Source organism: Rhodamnia argentea, chromosome 2, assembly GCF_020921035.1.
Source record: "Rhodamnia argentea isolate NSW1041297 chromosome 2, ASM2092103v1, whole genome shotgun sequence".
Lineage (NCBI taxonomy): Eukaryota > Viridiplantae > Streptophyta > Magnoliopsida > Myrtales > Myrtaceae > Rhodamnia > Rhodamnia argentea.
In genome coordinates, this window is record NC_063151.1 from 23817043 (window position 1) to 23831622 (window position 14580).

Below are 14580 nucleotides of genomic sequence, written 5' to 3' on the forward strand. Positions count from 1 at the left end.
TAAAGTAACACACCCTTCTGTTTAGAAATTTTCTTAGCACACTTACACATGTATTGCCGGAATCATTCGTTTGTTTTTCTGAAGTGGCAAGTCGCTCGAGAGGAAGTTGCATTAATATAACAAAGAGTGAAAAAGAAAGGAAGGAAAACTAATGGAAAACAGAGATCGAGTCGAATTATAGAGGCCACTGCCCAATCAAACAACTTGCTGCTTCACTGTATCATCCACACTTAGTGACCATATTAAGCCAAAATACCTTCCAAACATAACAAGGTCAGTTAGTCCTCAAGAAAAAGCTGCATGAACTATTTTTCCACATATTCTTTCAACATAGTGTTTTTCGGTCAAGCCTCTGGATAATGGACTAGCTCATGGACTTTGAAGGATGGAAACGAAGACCGAACAGCAATTATAAAGCAGTTGGCAACAAGACCAATCCAATCCCAGAACTTCAAGCTTCAGTAATCGGCCTCTGATGCAAACCGTTGCTTGCGGTCAGGACTAAAACAAGTTTTTTGCTCAAATGCGATGTTTGAGATTCACCTCAAATATCGGAATTGTTAACTGGGGGGACGCCACATTTATATAGAACATATTGCAACTTAGATTTTAAGTGGTGCGTACAGACATTAACAAGTTGCAATATAACTTTTCAAGTATATGATATTTATCATCATTTTTCTGGTAGACCTACAAACCAGAATCAATCAACAAAGCATGATGACGCCCTCATAGCAATGGAGCCATATAGAGAGCACAGCCTTGTAGAGCTCAGACGGGTACTTGTCCCATTTCTTGTATTTTTGAATCCGTAATTACAGGTCAGTATGGCCCATAATTTTGGCTTTTCATCGCATTAATTTATCAAGAAATGTCATTCTGGCAAAAAGAAATGTTAGAAAGTGGGAATTGATGGCTAATCCTTTAAAGTAGGAATGTCGAGACGAAACTCTCTCTTAGATTCACAAGAAAATTAGGAAAGTCAACATTCGTCCTGTCCTCTTTCATTCGCAAAAAGCTCTAGAGAGATTCATTACAGGAAATGAGGAACTTGCTACTTACGATGTCATCTATTCGTGTCTCGTCTATCCAAGTAAAGAAGATGCAAAAAGTTTCCTCCTGATCGAGTGCAGGTGGGTTGCAACTTTGTCAATGCTCATGCGTTCTCTAGGCTCCTCCACAGAGCAAGCGAGTCCAACTTGATATATTGTTTCCAGACATTCTTGAACTACGAGGTCTCTTTCCTGAAGCGAATTTTGGGAACTGTTGTGGCTCTCTCCTTCGTAAAGCAGCGCGGGATCAGTAATCTCCACAACTCGTTGAGGTACAGCCTCAGAAACATAATTATGAAGATTCAAATTATCTCTGAACATGTCGCTAGTGGGACTCAATCCTGTGAACATCTCTAACAAGAGGACGCCGTAACTATAGACATCACCTTCTCTTGAGATTTGGCTTCCATTAGCATATTCTGCAGTTTGCACATGCGGTAGCGTAAGAAATGTCAAAAACAAGAAGTTTGATTCACATGACAGTTTCTTGAAGAAATGATAAAACAAAAAACACTAGTCTCTATAAGGACAAGTTGATAATGATAGGGTCTAAGCTTTTTTTTTTTTGGGGGGGGGATATGTTTACCTGGAGCTGCATAACCAACTGTTCCTCTTAAACTAGTAGAACTCATGTTTGCTTTAGTGTCGGATGTGGATTCGAGGACGATCTTCGCCAACCCAAAGTCACCAACATGTCCAACCATGTCAGCATCTACAAGGACATTGCTTGGCTTTAGATCACAATGAATTATTGGGCTCTCGCATTGATTATGGAGATAATCCAATGCGGAAGCAACATCAATGGAAATGTCTATCCTTTGGACGAGACTCAATTTCTTCGAATGCCCATCTGCATCATTTGGAGCTGGGTTAGGGTGCAACCACTCTTCTAGGCTGCCATTGACCATGAACTCGTAAACTAAAGCCTTGAACTCATCACCCTTATAATCGGTGCCTGAGCACGCCGTCAAAACTTTCGGAAGATTTCAGTGTCTTACACGCTTCAAAGCCTCGCACTCGGTTTTGAAGCTCTTGAGAGCGCCATGCCGTGTTAAATTAAACACCTTCACCGCAATGACAGTTCCATCCTCCTGGAGCAGCCCCTTGTAAACGGACCCAAAACTTCCAGCCCCAATCAGATTAGTTGCAGAAAAACCATCGGTTGCTTTTAGAAGTGTCCCATAAGAAAGATTTAACAATGAATCAACAAAGAAGCTGGAATGCGGCTCGTTTCTTTTCTGCTTCAACCAACATAGACACAGGAAAGTGACAACGAGAGTTATTCCAAGAAGACCAAAAACAACGGCAATGGTAAGTTTCAACTTGTGGACTCCTGCTTTGCTTTTGGAGTTTCGAGAGACGCACTCGGGAAGCTTAAATTCAGGCATTCCTCCGCAGAGCTTTTCATTTCCAGCGACAAAAGTCGCACTCACATTCCTAAAAACTCCTCCAGTTGGTAGCGGGCCTTCCAAATGATTATAAGATAAGTTCAGCATGTCCAAATACTGAAATGCCTCTAAGAACTTTGGAATTTCACCATAGAAACTATTGTTGGAAAGATCTAATTCCTCAATGCTTCTTAATGAGCTAATTGATTGAGGAAAGGACCCATGGAAGAGGTTATCTTGCATTCTTAGTATTGTGAGTCCATCACAATTGCCCAGACTACTCGGGATTTCACCGTCCAGAATATTTCCCGAGACATCCAATTGGTCCAAATGTTTCAAGTTCCCGATTTCCATCGGAAGGACTCCACTCAGATGGTTTCGAGACATATTCAAATAGAGGAGGCTCCCAGCCACGGGGAATAATATAGGACCACTGAGATTGTTACTAGAAAGATCTAGTTGTGTCAAGCTCCGATGCTTAACTAGGTACGATGGAATCATCCCTTCTAAGTTATTTCCGCCAAGATATAAAACGAACAATCTCTGGAGATTTTGCAAAGAGGATGGGATTACGCCAGAAAGATTGTTGCCTGGCAAGGTCAATACTTCAAGATTCGAAAGGTTGCCTAAATCTGACGGGATCGGACCCGAAAGAAGGTTGCCATCCATTAGTAATAGCTGCAAGCTCAAAAGATTACCAATCTCTCTTGGGATCTTACCCTCTATCGGATTGAGTGCTACTGCCAGGTTTGTCAAAGTAGCAGAGAAATTCCCGATGCATACAGGAAGCCTCCCACCTAATCTATTTCCCACTATATCCAATAGTGTCAAGTTGGCGGCATTTGTTAGGGAGCAAAGGAAGCTCAGATCATCTGCATCGGACCCTCCACTTCCGAGATAATTAAAGCGTAAAGAAACCCTCAGAAGGTTACGAAGATTCGCCAATGAAGGCACTTTCCCTGAGAGCTCATTGCGTTGAAGTTGGAGCATTCTTAGATTCGTGGCATTGGATATCGACACAGGAATCCTTCCAGCAAACTGGTTATAAGGAATGGAAAAACCTTGAAGGTTCGGAAGAGTGAATCCTATATCTTGAGGAAGACTGCCGCGGATCTGGTTCATACCTGTATCGATGTAAATCAGTGAAGAAAAATTGAAGATTGAAGGCGGAATGGTACCTGAAAGCCTGTTGACTCCCAACGCCAGCACTCGTAGCTTGGATAGTCGACCAAGAGATTTGGGAATGATCCCACTCAAACCATTTTGGCCACAAGCGAACAACTCCAGAGATGACAAGTTCCCTATGGTGGAAGGGATCGTGCCAGTTAATTGGTTTGCATCGAAGACGAGCCCATTAAGATTTGACAAGGTGCCTAGCTCCACTGGAATTCCTCCAACCAACTGGTTGAACTCAAGGTGGAGAAATGCAAGGTTCGAGCAACCTGATATATTCCTGGGAATCTCGCCAGTAAGTGAATTATTGGATAAACCCAAGATTTGGAGCCGACGCAGCCGGCCAATTTGGGGAGGGATTTCACGGCCGAAGCTGTTGTTTTGGAGCCTCAGTTCTCTTAAGAAGCTGAGGTTCCCGATGTGAGGTGAGACAAATCCCAAGAGTCCTTGGGAATGGAGGTCCAGAACCGTGACTCGGCGGTGTCTACGACCGCACCTAATTCCATACCATTGGCAGACGTCGGTGCTGTCGCTCCAAGAGTTAAGCGACCCGAAAGGGTCACTAGTTATTTTGGCCTTGAATGCAAGCAATGCGAGCCTGTCTGTGTCATTAGTAGCAGAAACGATGACAACGAAGCACGACCCGAGGAGGGCAGCTAAAAGAAGAAAAGAACAAAGGAGTTGTGTGCAAACGAGACGCAAATGTGCCATTTTTATGAGCATAAATTGGGTACTGAGTCTACGAAGGGAGGGCAAGAAGGAATGAGTGAAGTGATATGTATGAAGTGGAATTGCTTGAGCTCTATGCTGAACAGCCTCACAGAGAAGAGCTTTTATAGAAGCTGTGTAGTGATAACATATCGTCATGAAATCAATTTTGAGGATATTTTCCTCAATTTGAAATGTTTGTATTTAGAATTCTTTCCTTGGTTTTAGGAATTATTCTTTACTTAATTTGAGTGAATTCCTCGATTTGTGGAATTATTCTTTTCTTGATTTGAGAAATCACTTTCGTTTTCATCTGTGATTATGTATGTATTTAAACTCATTATGTACATCAATAGAAGAATATGGAAAATAAAAAATTCAAAAGTTTCTCTTACTTATTTATGGTTTCAAAGTAGGAGGTGCTGAGTTTAAACCTTTCTAGGCCCCTATTTGCCTCCTCAATGAATATGTCCACTCTTAGTCCTAGGTAAAAGGCCGGACTAAGCGTGAGGGGGTATTGGAATATATAAATATTAATCACACCTTCTTCTATTAGCTTAAGTTTTTAAAACAGTTGATTGTGGTCCCATAAAATCTTTCATGGTATCAGAGTTTTCTGCGTAATAGCATTTACGTGATCATGCTTTTTCTTCCTCATGGCTCCTTCAACTAATCCTGAAGCTACTGGCAATGTTAATGCAGAAGCTACTAGCTCTGTTAATACCCCAGTTCGGTTCGCACCTATTGTTATTTCAAACATTTCTAGCCTCATCCCAATCAAACCAAATGCCTCCAATTATATTCTTTGGAAATCTTTATTCACACCTATTTGGCGTGGTCATTGCATGATGCATCATGTTGATGGCTCTATTCCTCCACCTTCACTTGATGATTCTACATATCCAACTTGGTTTGAAAAATACTAGCTGCTGTTATCCTAGATCAATGCTACATTAAGCGACTTTGCTCTTCCGTATATCGTCGGACTCACCTCTGCTAGGCAAGCATGGGAGTTGCTCAATAATAGATATGCCTCCATAGCGTACGCCCACGTGATGTCCCCCAAACGGCTGCTTAGTCGACTCAAGAAGGGCACTCAATCCATAGCTGATTATCTCTAGCAATTTAAGGTCATTTCTCACTAACTGGCTGCCTGTGGCTCTCCCCTAAATGAGGATGATCTGCTTATTCACATCCTCGATGGGTTACCACCATCATATCGCTAATTCTATTCCTCGGTTCATATTCGTGCAAGAACATCGTCCCTATCTCTGGAAGAACTGCATACACTATTAATTTGTGAAGAACTCTCTTTAAGCGATGATACACCGCTTGCGATCTCAACTCGGTCCCCTGCATTGGTTGCTTCCAAGCCTTCTAGGCCCAACAACTCTCATCAATTCTCTCGGGGTCATGGCTATGCACCATCTCATGGTACATTTTCTCCATGCCGGTAGTCATCCGAATCCTCCGGATTGGTGCAACAACGACCATCACCCCAAGATCAACAAAAAGTTCAAAATTCAAGTGTTCATCCACAATGTCAAATTTGCAATCGTATGGGACATATCGCCATCGATTGTTATCACCAAATGGACTACACCTATGAAGGTCGCCATCCACCGGCAAAACTTGTAGTGACGGCGGCCGCTGCCTCCACCCCACCCAACACTTGGCACACCGACATAGGAGCCCCTCATCATCTCACCCCGGATCTCGAAAATCTCCACATTTCAATTGCTTATGATGGTAATGATGCTGTTGAGATAGGTAATGGCCACACTATGCCCATTGCACATGTTGGTTCTACCACCATCTCATCCTTTTCATCACCTCTTCACCTAAAATCTATATTCCATTGTCCCACAACTTCGCAAAATTTACTCTATGTTTATCACTTTTCCAAAGATAACAATTGTCTCTTTAACTTTGATGCATCTGGTTTTTGTATTAGGATAAGGCCACGGGGAGGATACTATATCAAGGGTCAGTTGAGAATGGCTTGTACCGATTTTGCACCCTATCATCATCCACTGCTCCAAAGGCTCATTACGGTTCCTCCATAACCACGGATCAATGGCATGCTCGTCTTGGTCACCATCTCAAAACATCCAACGGGCTATTTTTTTAGTCATTTCTGTTTTCAATAAATCAAGTTCTCGCATTTGCTCTTCATGTCAGCAAGCGAAAAGTCACAAGCTTCCTTTTTCCAATTCTCATTCCACCTCTAATCGTCCTCTAGAATTATTACATTGTGATGTATGGGGCCCTGCTCCCACATTATCTATTTCAATTATTCTTATTATGTTCTCTTTGTCGATGATTTTTCTAAATATTCTTGGTTATTTCCTATGAGATTAAAATCCGATTTTGATGATATCTTCGTTAGTTTTAAAAAGCAAGTTGAAAATCTATTGCGGCAGACCATCACCACTTTTCGCTCGGATGGTGGTGGCGAATTCACAAGTAATGCCTTTAACAATTTTCTTCAATCATATGGCATTGTACATTAATATTCTTGCCCTCACACACCAGAACAAAATGGTGTTGTGGAATGCAAGCATCACCACATCATCGAAACTGGCTTAGCTATGATGGCTTATGCTCATATGCCTTCTAAATTTTGGTTGGAAGCATTTACCACAGACATTTACTTGATTAACTGCATGCCCATACTTCAACATCATACTCGCTCCCCATATCAAACTTTATTTCACAACCCACCTGATTATTCACACATACGAACCTTTTGTTTGCTTTGCTTCCCATGGATCCAGCCTTATAATGCTAATAAATTGCAACTTCAATCAACGCCCTGTTGTTTTATTGGCTATAGCTCTAATCATAAAGGGTATCATTGCATGGATCTCTCATATGGTCAAGTATACATTTCTCGTTATGTTATCTTTGACGAAACTAAGTTTCCCCACTCCTTCATTACTCCCACTCATTCTTCACATTCTACACCTTATAATCTTGATTTCTTTGGAGTCATTCAAACCGAGCATGCTAATTGTGGTCCGTCCACCACTTCACAAGTCGTTCTCACATCCGGCAACACCTCCCCGGTGCCTTCTTCATCAAATACAGAGCCATCAACTACCGAGCCTACCTCTAGCCAAACCCATTCCTCCACCTATTAACAATCAACATGTCCCTCCCTCTTCCACTCACCCAATGCAAACAAGGTCTAAATTTGGTATCACCAAACGGAAGGCCTTTTCCCACATTGTTCACCCATTTCCCTTGCACTTACCACTAGTCATATCTCCAAGCCAACATGTTACTTCCAAGCGGTTAGGGATCCTCAATGGTGTCATGATATGGACCAAGAATTTACCTCTCTTCAATAGCAACAAACAAGGTGCTTGGTCCCTCATAATCCTGCTATGAATGTAGTAAGCTGCAAATGGGTATTTCGAGTTAAGAGAAATCCGGATGGCTCTATTAGTCGCTACAATGCTCATCTTGTTGCAAAGGGTTTCCATCAACAACCGAGTATTGATTTTGTTGATACTTTCAGTCCCATGGCGAAACCTACCACCTTTCAAATCTTTTTATCTCTTACAATCTCTCACAATTGGCCACTTCGACAATTGGATGTCAAATGTGCTTTTTTACATGGTGATTTGCAGGAAACAGTGTTCATGTCCCAACATCCAGGCTATGTTGATCGGGGTAAACCTAATCATGTTTGTCACATGAAGAAATTCATTTATGGCCTCCGTTAAGCTCCTCGAGCATGGTATGAAAAGTTCAATTCCAAACTCCGTGATTTCGAAGTCATCATCTCTAACTCCGATCCATCGGTGTTCATCTTCCACCAAGGGCATGTAATAGTATATCTCCTCCTCTACGTTGATGATATCATACTCATTGGCAATGATACTTCAGCTTTGCAACATTTAATCTCATTTCTCGGCCATCATTTCCGCATGAAGGACCTCGGACCTCTCTCTTATTTTCTTGGTGTTCAAATAACACGAAATTCCAAAGGCATACAACCCAATCAATCGAAATATATTATGGATGTTCTGAAGTGTGCTAATATGGACGGATGTAAACCTGTCTCAACGCATGCTGTATCTCAAAAACTTGGCCAAGGTAATGGACCTCCATTGTCGGATCCCACTCCTTATCAAAGCCTTGTTGGAGTGTTGCGGTATGTTACATTGACGCATCCCGACATTTCTTTTTCCGTCAATCAAGTGTGTCGGTTCCTAAAATCTCCCATCGAGGATCATCTTGTGGTAGTCAAATGGATTTTGCGTTATTTGAAAGACACAATTACTCATAATCTTCACTTTCGTCCAGGCTAACACCAGCTCACTACCTACTGCGACGTCGATTGGGCGGGCTGCCCTATTGATCGATGCTCTACTAGTGGATTCTGTATTTTCTTTGGTTCCAATCCCATTTCTTGTAGTGCTAAGAAATAGGCCACGGTGGCATGTTCTTCACCTGAAGCCGAGTATCGGTGTCTAACTCACACTGTAGCTGAATTAGTTTGGTTATGCTCCCTATTACGTGAAATGCATTGCCCACTCCTTAAACCGCCCACCATCCGGTGTGATAATGTTTCCACAATCTCTCTCGCCTACAATCTAGTTTTTCATTCAAGAATGAAGCATGTCGCGATTGATTTTCATTATGTCGGGGAATTAGTTGGGCGTAAGATTGTAATTGTTCAATTTATCTCCAGCAAAGATCAAATTGCAAACGTAGTTGGTTGAGTTTGAGCCCTTCTTCCTCTCATGAAAGGTTGAGGGTTTAAAACTCTTGGCCGCGCTCCATGATTTAAGTGGGGGGACCCGGCGGTGGGTTGTTGGGCCAATCCCCCTCCAAGTATAGTCACTGGTTGGCCCTCGGGCGAAACACCGAGCGAAGCCCGGTGGGGCTGGTGGATCCTGGACTATAAAAAAAAAAAAGATCAAATTGCAAATTTGTTCACAAGAAGTCTAAGTTCTAATTGGAGCAAATATTTGCAGAACAAGCTTCGCCTTCAGCCAACTGTGCTCAGCTTGTGGGGGGATGATAACGTATCGTCATGAAATTAATTTTGAGGATATTTTCCTCAATTTGAAATGTTTGTATTTAGAATTCTTTCCTTGATTTTAGGAATTATTCTTTCCTCAATTTGAGGAATTATTCTTTCCTTGATTTGAGGAATCACTTTCGTCTTCATCTGTGATTATGTATGTATTTAAACTTATTATGTACATCAATAGAAGAATAAGGAAAATAAAAAATTCAAAAGTTTCTCTTACTTCTTTATGTAGGACCCTGAAGAGTTCTTTCTAGCATGCATTCATTCACACCTCTTTTCCCAGCAAGTCATCCCCCTCCTGTACGATCAGTTTGCTGAGTGGTGATCCTACAAGCTCTGACAACGAGAGGATTGGGAAGCATTAGACGAGCGAAACCAATTCTCTGATGACGACGAGAGGAGTATAATAGGATGTCGAAGATGAATGATTAACGGGTCAATTCAGATTGAAATATTTATGACCCGACTTGACCCACCCATTTGACATGTCGAACAAGGTAATTTTGGTGTACACCCTGATGAACAGTTCGTTCATACCTCTTTTCCCAGCAACTCATCCCTGCTGTTGGATTAAAAGACCCGGCATTTCTTTTACGTTCATTCCTCTTTTCCATGTCTAATTTGTTCCACCCATTGTTCACAAGTTTAATAGAAGGTCCGGTACCGTGACTCCACACAACAAATTATTTTCCACGTCCCCACAGCAGATTTCGACGGAACATCAGCTCTAATATTGACTATCTATGCCATTTCATGATGTTTGCATAGAGCTTTTTTCAATTGTATATTAGTGAAAATGTGTCGATCTATGCTGTCTTTTAATTAGCTCTATTGGGTCGTGCGCGGTTTTTTTCTCGAGAAATCTTTGACTTTTTCTAGTTGGGTCTTGTAAATGAATTTGCCACCCCCACCTCTACGAACGCCACGATTTGTGGAGAGAATGATTTTGACGATCGCAAAATCATCTTAGACACGGCACAGTTTTCTTTTGATCTCTTGGGTGACTTGATGGTTGATATCATTCCCCCTTTTTCTTTGTCACCTAGCATGATTGGATAGTGGGCTAACCAGAGCCCCGTTTGGTATCGCTGTGATTGAACTGTAACTATATTTTGCTTAGCTGTGCTTCAAAGTGCATTGTTATTTTAAAGTGGTAACACCTTAAAATTGGATGAGGTAGCCTCTTGAAAGTTTCTTTACATTAATGTAGTTTCGAAGAAGCTGCCATTATAAGGTGTTTGCGCCTCTTAAAAGCTACAACACCCTTATTCATAGATAAGTTAACTCGGAAAGTTATACCAAACAACTTCTTGATAGCGGAACATATTACTCATTTAACTTTTTTGCTGAACACTATATGTGGGCTGTCATCTATCGGTATTTTTTTTGAATTTGTCAAAAGATTGTGTACATGATAACTTTCAAATAAGCGACATTTTAATTATCAGAGCATTGGTCGGTGGTGGTGGATAAAAGAATGAGGGTGGCAGCCGTAGGAGGAATCATTTATGTGCTTGTATTTTTCACTTAATAATGTGTGTGTCAATATATATATATATATATATATATATATATTATTTTACTATAAAGAATGCAACAACTATAATAGGCTATATGATATAATACTGAACTTTTATCATATTTATTTTAATTAATATATTGTTTACAAAATATTCAAAAACGAACGGGGCTAATACTAGCCCATCTCGCCTCTTGCTGGAACCTACCTTGTCACATGTTTCGAGATTGGTTCTGTTGGGAGTGGGCCAAGGTTGGTTCTATTAGGAGTGGGTCACCAATCAACCATTGGCTCTAATGCCATTTGTTGAGAGCACGGGCCAAGGTTGGTTCTGTTAGGAGTGGGTCACCAATCAATCATTGGCTCTAATATCATTTGTTGATAACGCCAGCAGAAGTCCTATACCTTCACCCAGGGAGATCGCCAAGAGGCAACCCAAGTCCGAGCCCGTCAACATATCCAGTTGGACCCACATTCACTCAAAAACTTAACTCAATGAGCTATGGGCCAACTAAGATATATCAACTGCTCAACACCACATCAATTCTTTGATGTAAGACTTCTCTAACACAACTCACACGTGTATCATAACCGGTTCCAGGGTCTAACACCATATCAATTCTTTGATATAGGACTTCTCTAACACAACTCACACGTGTATCATAACCGGTTCCAGGGTCTATCCAGATTCCATCCGAACGATTGTAGTGAATCATCTCTAATGACCACCATTTGCTACTACAATCCAATGATCACAATTTATATTTCGAGACACGAAGAATGTGAACTTGTGGTTCCAAATTTATACTCATCAAATATCATAGGTTCGCGTGAAGACATAAAATAAGAAAAATGCAAAGGCTTGTTTCAGGTTCCAAAATCCAAATTCTATGTTCCAACTAGAACCTGAAACTTTCCCATCAAAACCGATTCTCTAATTTTTAGTACCTAAAATCTACCATGCATATCTCCTATTGAACCAGTAATGGCTTGTTTTAAGGAGTAGCACTTATCGACATTAATTGCTCCCTCCAACAGGAAATCCAAGAAACGGAGTTAGTTTTGGGTCGACACGGGCTAAATCCAATATCCAACAAATATGAGACCCCAGCCTAGCAATGAGGGACATTAGTGTGCAAGAGGTGTTCTTATTTTCAAAGTGTTTGCACCAAAAACTTATCAATGTTTTGTTATCATCGACATGTGATAAACTTAGTCGATAAGAGCAGCATTTGGTCATAATGGAATTATGGATAATGTGACAAGTCGATAACTTGAAGGAATAGACAAAAAGTGGATCCAACAATCTCAGATGCAACTAATTTTGCAAGATAGATAGATCAAACTTTGCAGATTTTGCAATGAGGATGGGATTATGCCAGACAGACTGTTGCCCGACAAGGTCAATACAGCAAGATTCGAAAGATTCCCTAAATCTGACGGGATTGGACCTGAAAGAAGATTGCCCTCCATCCGCAATCTCTGCAAGTTCACAAGATGATCAATCTCTCTGGGGATCTCGCCCGATATTAAGCCGTCTTTGAATTAACTTCGTCTTGTCGCGTAGAATTTTTCTCGATAAATCTTTGGCTTGTTCAAGTCCAGCCGGTTCATGAATTGGCACCCTATTCCTAATTTCCTGCTAGTGTGACAAGCTGTGGAGAGAATGATTTTGATGAAGGCGAAATCATTCTATCATGTCTAATGCCTTATTTCTTTTGATCTCTACAGTGATGAATGATTGTTCTATTTAGGCCTTGGATTGGAAGTCAAATCAAAGTTAGATTGCATACTAGTGGAACAATAATTAAGGAAAACAATGAAAAAAAAATCATAAATCTATTGCAATTGTGTCAATCCAACAAAGCATCCAATAAAAGCTTTCGGGGTAATTTTGTTGTGCAAGCTACTGTATAGAATTGTTAAAAGCAAACAATCTTATCCTTTTCTTAAAGTACTTAACTTCCTCTCTTTTTTTAAACGTAGTAGTCCAGCAAAATCCGAAATTCAGAAACTTAAAGAAGAAGCAGAGCAGATGATGACTGCAAAAGGTCAAATATGTTCTAGGAAGTGATTTGCAGCCTTATATCCAACATACTGAGCTGTGATATCTGTCCTTTATGGTGATCCTGTGATAAGATGTTATTCTACTCGCCTTGCTCATTAACTCCAGAGACAAATCTTATGCCGAGATGCGATGGATGAAACTTTGAAAAATCTTTTGCACCATTCTATCATGTTGAAACTCAACTAAGCTTCTGATTCAATGGAAATAGTATGCTGCGTTCTCCATTCCTCAAAAGATATTTTTCTACACAAGTTACCAGCTGATTCTTATGTCTCTCTATTGGTCGGTTGGTCTTTCGCTCATATCAATGTGAATAATTTGCTGCTGCTACTGCTAGCATCGTGATATCTTAAATAAAATCTGTGACTTGTAGTTCAGGTTCATGCCTTAGTCCACTCCGAGATAGGAGGACACCAGATAAAGAGAAGCATTGAACTCTATTGTTTGCAGCGATTATCTGTTGTGTGGTGGCTTTTCTGATAATGAGGTTAGTGCATAAAATCACTGTACTATGTTGTGGGAATGGAGACGATCATGCATCTCAAAATAATTCTGAAGAGTTAAGACACTGTATCAGAAACTAGTATATCACCAAAGGTTGCGGAGAATAGTTTCAAGCTTACAGTGTGGCTGCTTTGGATGACTAGTACATATCTTGGAAGGTCGAGCACTACTCAAAGGTCAACATGAATTTTAGATTTGGATCGCTAGCACATTGTTAGGATGGAGAGGAAGTTGGAAAGGTTTCAAATTTGTCTTTCAATTTGCTAGGCATAGACGATTATGTAATATGAGCCGAAAAGCTAAAAGGCAGTCAGACAAGAGATGGAATTCAAAATTATCTTTTTCCTGGAGCTTTTCAGAGTTTCCCTGGCGACAAATTTCATGTGCTAAAGTGCATTTGCTTTGATACTTGGCTGTGGAAGCTGCTACCGCTCGAATAGGTATTATCCCAAATGCGTCCAGATAGGTAATTTTTCAATCATTTCTGTGTTGATTTTCAAGTTTGTCCATGTAGATCTGGCAGAGCATATGTAGATTTTGATTTTAACACTTCTAAAGTCAATCGTGTTAGATTTCTGTGCCATGCGACCTTGTGTTGTTACTGATATTTTAGGAAATTAGAGTTAGATCTGAAATGTTGGGGGGCGATATTTACGCTGGAGTGTGAGGCTTTCTAAACTTTTGAATGACTAAGCCACATGATTGATTATGCTTAACAAAGAAGCTTGGATAATTTCATCTTGCCATGAATTTTTGCTGGAGCTCTGTCCAGACTTTGGAGCTCATTCACTAAGAAAGAGTAAGCTTATCGACCAAACTAGACAAGAAAAGTTACTGGCCTGTTCTGAAGTATCTAGATCTATTGACTCCTTGAACACAAAAAGATGCTGTTTTCTTCAACTCTCCACTGAATTTCTTGGACTTTCAGCACTTACTATACCAAGGTTGCTCCGGATATAGATGTCAAATTCCAGCAGCTACAAGATTTCTCAAGTTTTGACCTCTTGACTTCATAACGTCTACCAAGCTGACGTTCTATTTATCTTTTAGGGATTGCTTAATTGTTGCATACCAAGCTCAGGCACAGAAGTGCGTGACTTGTACTCCTCTTTGTTTATTGT

General features: G+C 40.7%; 2 protein-coding genes across 10 annotated transcripts in view; one reads left to right on the forward strand and one right to left on the reverse strand.

Moving 5' to 3' along the window:
* The window catches only part of LOC115732417, a 134969-nt gene that overhangs the window by 39466 nt on the left and 80923 nt on the right, over positions 1–14580 (forward strand). The gene's annotated exons all lie outside the window — the stretch shown is intronic.
* Positions 989–14580, reverse strand: part of LOC115729954 (probable LRR receptor-like serine/threonine-protein kinase At3g47570) — a 38337-nt gene continuing 24745 nt past the window's right edge. Inside the window, exons 1-2 of one of the 2 annotated variants that reach the window (XM_030660591.2) lie at positions 1639–2067; positions 989–1471 (exon numbers count right to left, since the gene is read on the reverse strand). In XM_030660591.2, the coding sequence (XP_030516451.2) occupies positions 1086–1471; positions 1639–1960 (708 nt within the window). In that variant the 5' untranslated portion in view covers positions 1961–2067 and the 3' untranslated portion in view covers positions 989–1085. Of the gene's footprint in view, positions 1472–1638; positions 2068–14580 lie in introns of those variants that run through there. The other variant, XM_048274185.1, reaches the window with a different exon arrangement.